The 2500-nt window shown below is 51.5% G+C and overlaps 1 protein-coding gene across 1 annotated transcript in view; it reads right to left on the bottom strand.

Annotated features, from left to right (window-relative positions):
* Positions 1 to 2500, bottom strand: part of LOC124017356 (vacuolar protein sorting-associated protein 13B-like) — a gene marked incomplete at its 5' end in the record, with an annotated part of 93358 nt that overhangs the window by 43380 nt on the left and 47478 nt on the right. Inside the window, 1 exon segment of the mRNA XM_046332608.1 lies at positions 171 to 365. Coding sequence (XP_046188564.1) covers positions 171 to 365 — 195 coding nt within the window.

Below are 2500 nucleotides of genomic sequence, written 5' to 3'. Positions count from 1 at the left end.
GTGTGTGTGTGTGTGTGTGTGTGTGTGTGTGTGTGTGTGTGTGTGTGTGTGGTGTGTGTGTGTGTGTGTGTGTGTGTGTGTGTGTGTGTGTGTGTGTGTGTGTGTGTGTGTGTGTGTGTGTGTGTGTGTGTGTGTGTGTGTGTGTGTGTGTGTGTGTGTGTGTGTCTAACCTCGGTGGGGGATTCAAAATCAGCAGAGGGGGAGCAGGTGCTGGTGTCTGGGAGAGCGGTGCTGGAGCGGACGGGGGAGGAGGGGGTCGGCCCAGTGGGGGGGTCTGGGATATTCTGACGCAGGACTCCTCCCCTCTTCTCCAGACGGGCCCACGTTGAACTCCAGGACAGGAACAACTCGTACAGCAACTGGACCTGAAAGAGAAGGAGAGAGAGATACATCTATAATTACTCATTCAACTGCATTTCACCCTGAGAGGTCAGCAGCTCTCTGATCAGAGGAGAGGAGAGGAGAGGGGAGGGGAGGGGAGGGGAGAAGAGAGGAGGGGAGGGGAGAGGGAGAGGAGAGGAGAGGGGAGGGGAGGGGAGGAGGGGGAGGAGGGGGGGGAGGGGGAGAAGAGAGGAGGGGAGGGGAGAGGAGAGGGAGAGGGGAGGGGAGGAGAGAGGGAGGGGAGGAGAGGGGAGGGGAGGAGAGGGGAGGGGAGGGGGAGGGGAGGGGAGGGGAGGGGAGGGGAGGGAGGGGAGGGGAGGGGAGGAGAGGAGAGGGGAGAGGGGGAGGGGAGAGGAGAGGAGAGGAGAGGAGGAGAGGAGAGGAGAGGAGAGGGAGAGGAGAGGAGAGGAGGGGAGGAGAGGAGAGGGGAGAGGAGAGGAGAGGAGAGGAGAGGAGAGGAGGAGAGGAGAGGAGAGGAGAGGAGAAGAAGAACAGAGAAGAACAGAACAGAGAACAGAACAGAAAACAGAGAAGAACAGAACAGAACAGAGAACAGAACAGAGAACAGAACAGAAAACAGAGAAGAACAGAACAGAACAGAGAACAGAACAGAGAACAGAGAAGAGAACAGAACAGAGAACAGAACAGAGAACAGAACAGAGAACAGAACAGAACAGAGAACAGAACAGAAAACAGAGAAGAACAGAGAACAGAACAGAGAACAGAGAAGAGAACAGAGAACAGAACAGAACAGAGAACAGAACAGAGAACAGAACAGAGAACAGAACAGAGAACAGAACAGAGAACAGAACAGAGAACAGAACAGAACAGAGAACAGAGAAGAACAGAACAGAGAACAGAACAGAGAACAGAACAGAACAGAGAACAGAACAGAGAACAGAACAGAGAACAGAACAGAGAACAGAGAAGAGAACAGAACAGAGAACAGAACAGAGAACAGAACAGAGAACAGAACAGAGAACAGAACAGAGAACAGAACAGAGAACAGAACAGAGAACAGAACAGAACAGAGAACAGAGAACAGAACAGAGAACAGAACAGAGAACAGAACAGAACAGAGAACAGAACAGAGAACAGAGAACAGAACAGAGAACAGAACAGAACAGAGAACAGAGAACAGAGAAGAACAGAGAACAGAACAGAGAACAGAGAACAGAACAGAACAGAGAACAGAACAGAGAACAGAACAGAGAACAGAACAGAACAGAGAACAGAGAACAGAGAAGAACAGAACAGAGAACAGAACAGTTCTGTGGTCAGAATAGAAAGCGGAGGAACTGCATCAGAGAGTTCTCATGTACTGCCGGCATTAAGTTAGGACTGCAGAGACCGTTACATTGATGTGTCTAGGCAGCTTCATGGATCTACGATACCGGGCCTCGTAACGGCAGAGAGGGGAGGGTTCTGTACGTCTGTCCAGGAACGGAGACACACAACATCGTCTGGGACCAACAAGTGTCATCTATCCCCATCAGGAAGACTGGATTCACTTACTAAAGGAGTTCCACTGACAACTGTTTCTCATATTTATCATCTACAACTCACACACACACACACAACACACACACACAACACACACACACACTAGAGCCAACACTTCAAAACACAACCAAAAATAAACTAAAGTGGAAAACATGAGGCGGAGAACAGAGAGGCAATGCTTTGTGTTATTCCTGTATGAAGTGAGTTTCTAAGGAAAGAGAGGAGGGAGATGTGAGCAGACTGGCGCTCTTTAACAGTGAGCTCATTTCTGGAAGTCAAATATCCATGTCTGTCCAATATGCTGGTCTCCCCCGGGGACACACAGTCCTTCAGCATCACATAGAGAGGAGAGGGCCCCTGGTCTCCCCCGGGGACACACAGTCCTTCAGCATTACAGAGAGAGAGGAGAGGGCCCCTGGTCTCCCCCGGGACACACAGTCCTTCAGCATCACAGAGAGAGATGAGAGGGCCCCTGGTCTCCCCGGGGACACACAGTCCTTCAGGAATACAGAGAGAAGAGAGAGGGCCCCTGGTCTCCCCAGGGACACACAGTCCTTCAGCATCACAGAAAGAGGAGAAGGCCCCTGGTCTCCCCGAACACACAGTCCTTCAGCAT

This window comes from Oncorhynchus gorbuscha, unplaced genomic scaffold, assembly GCF_021184085.1.
Source record: "Oncorhynchus gorbuscha isolate QuinsamMale2020 ecotype Even-year unplaced genomic scaffold, OgorEven_v1.0 Un_scaffold_1972, whole genome shotgun sequence".
In the NCBI taxonomy this organism is placed as follows: domain Eukaryota; kingdom Metazoa; phylum Chordata; class Actinopteri; order Salmoniformes; family Salmonidae; genus Oncorhynchus; species Oncorhynchus gorbuscha.
The sequence above is the reverse complement of the archived record's forward strand: the minus strand, read 5'-3'. Positions and strand labels throughout refer to the sequence as shown.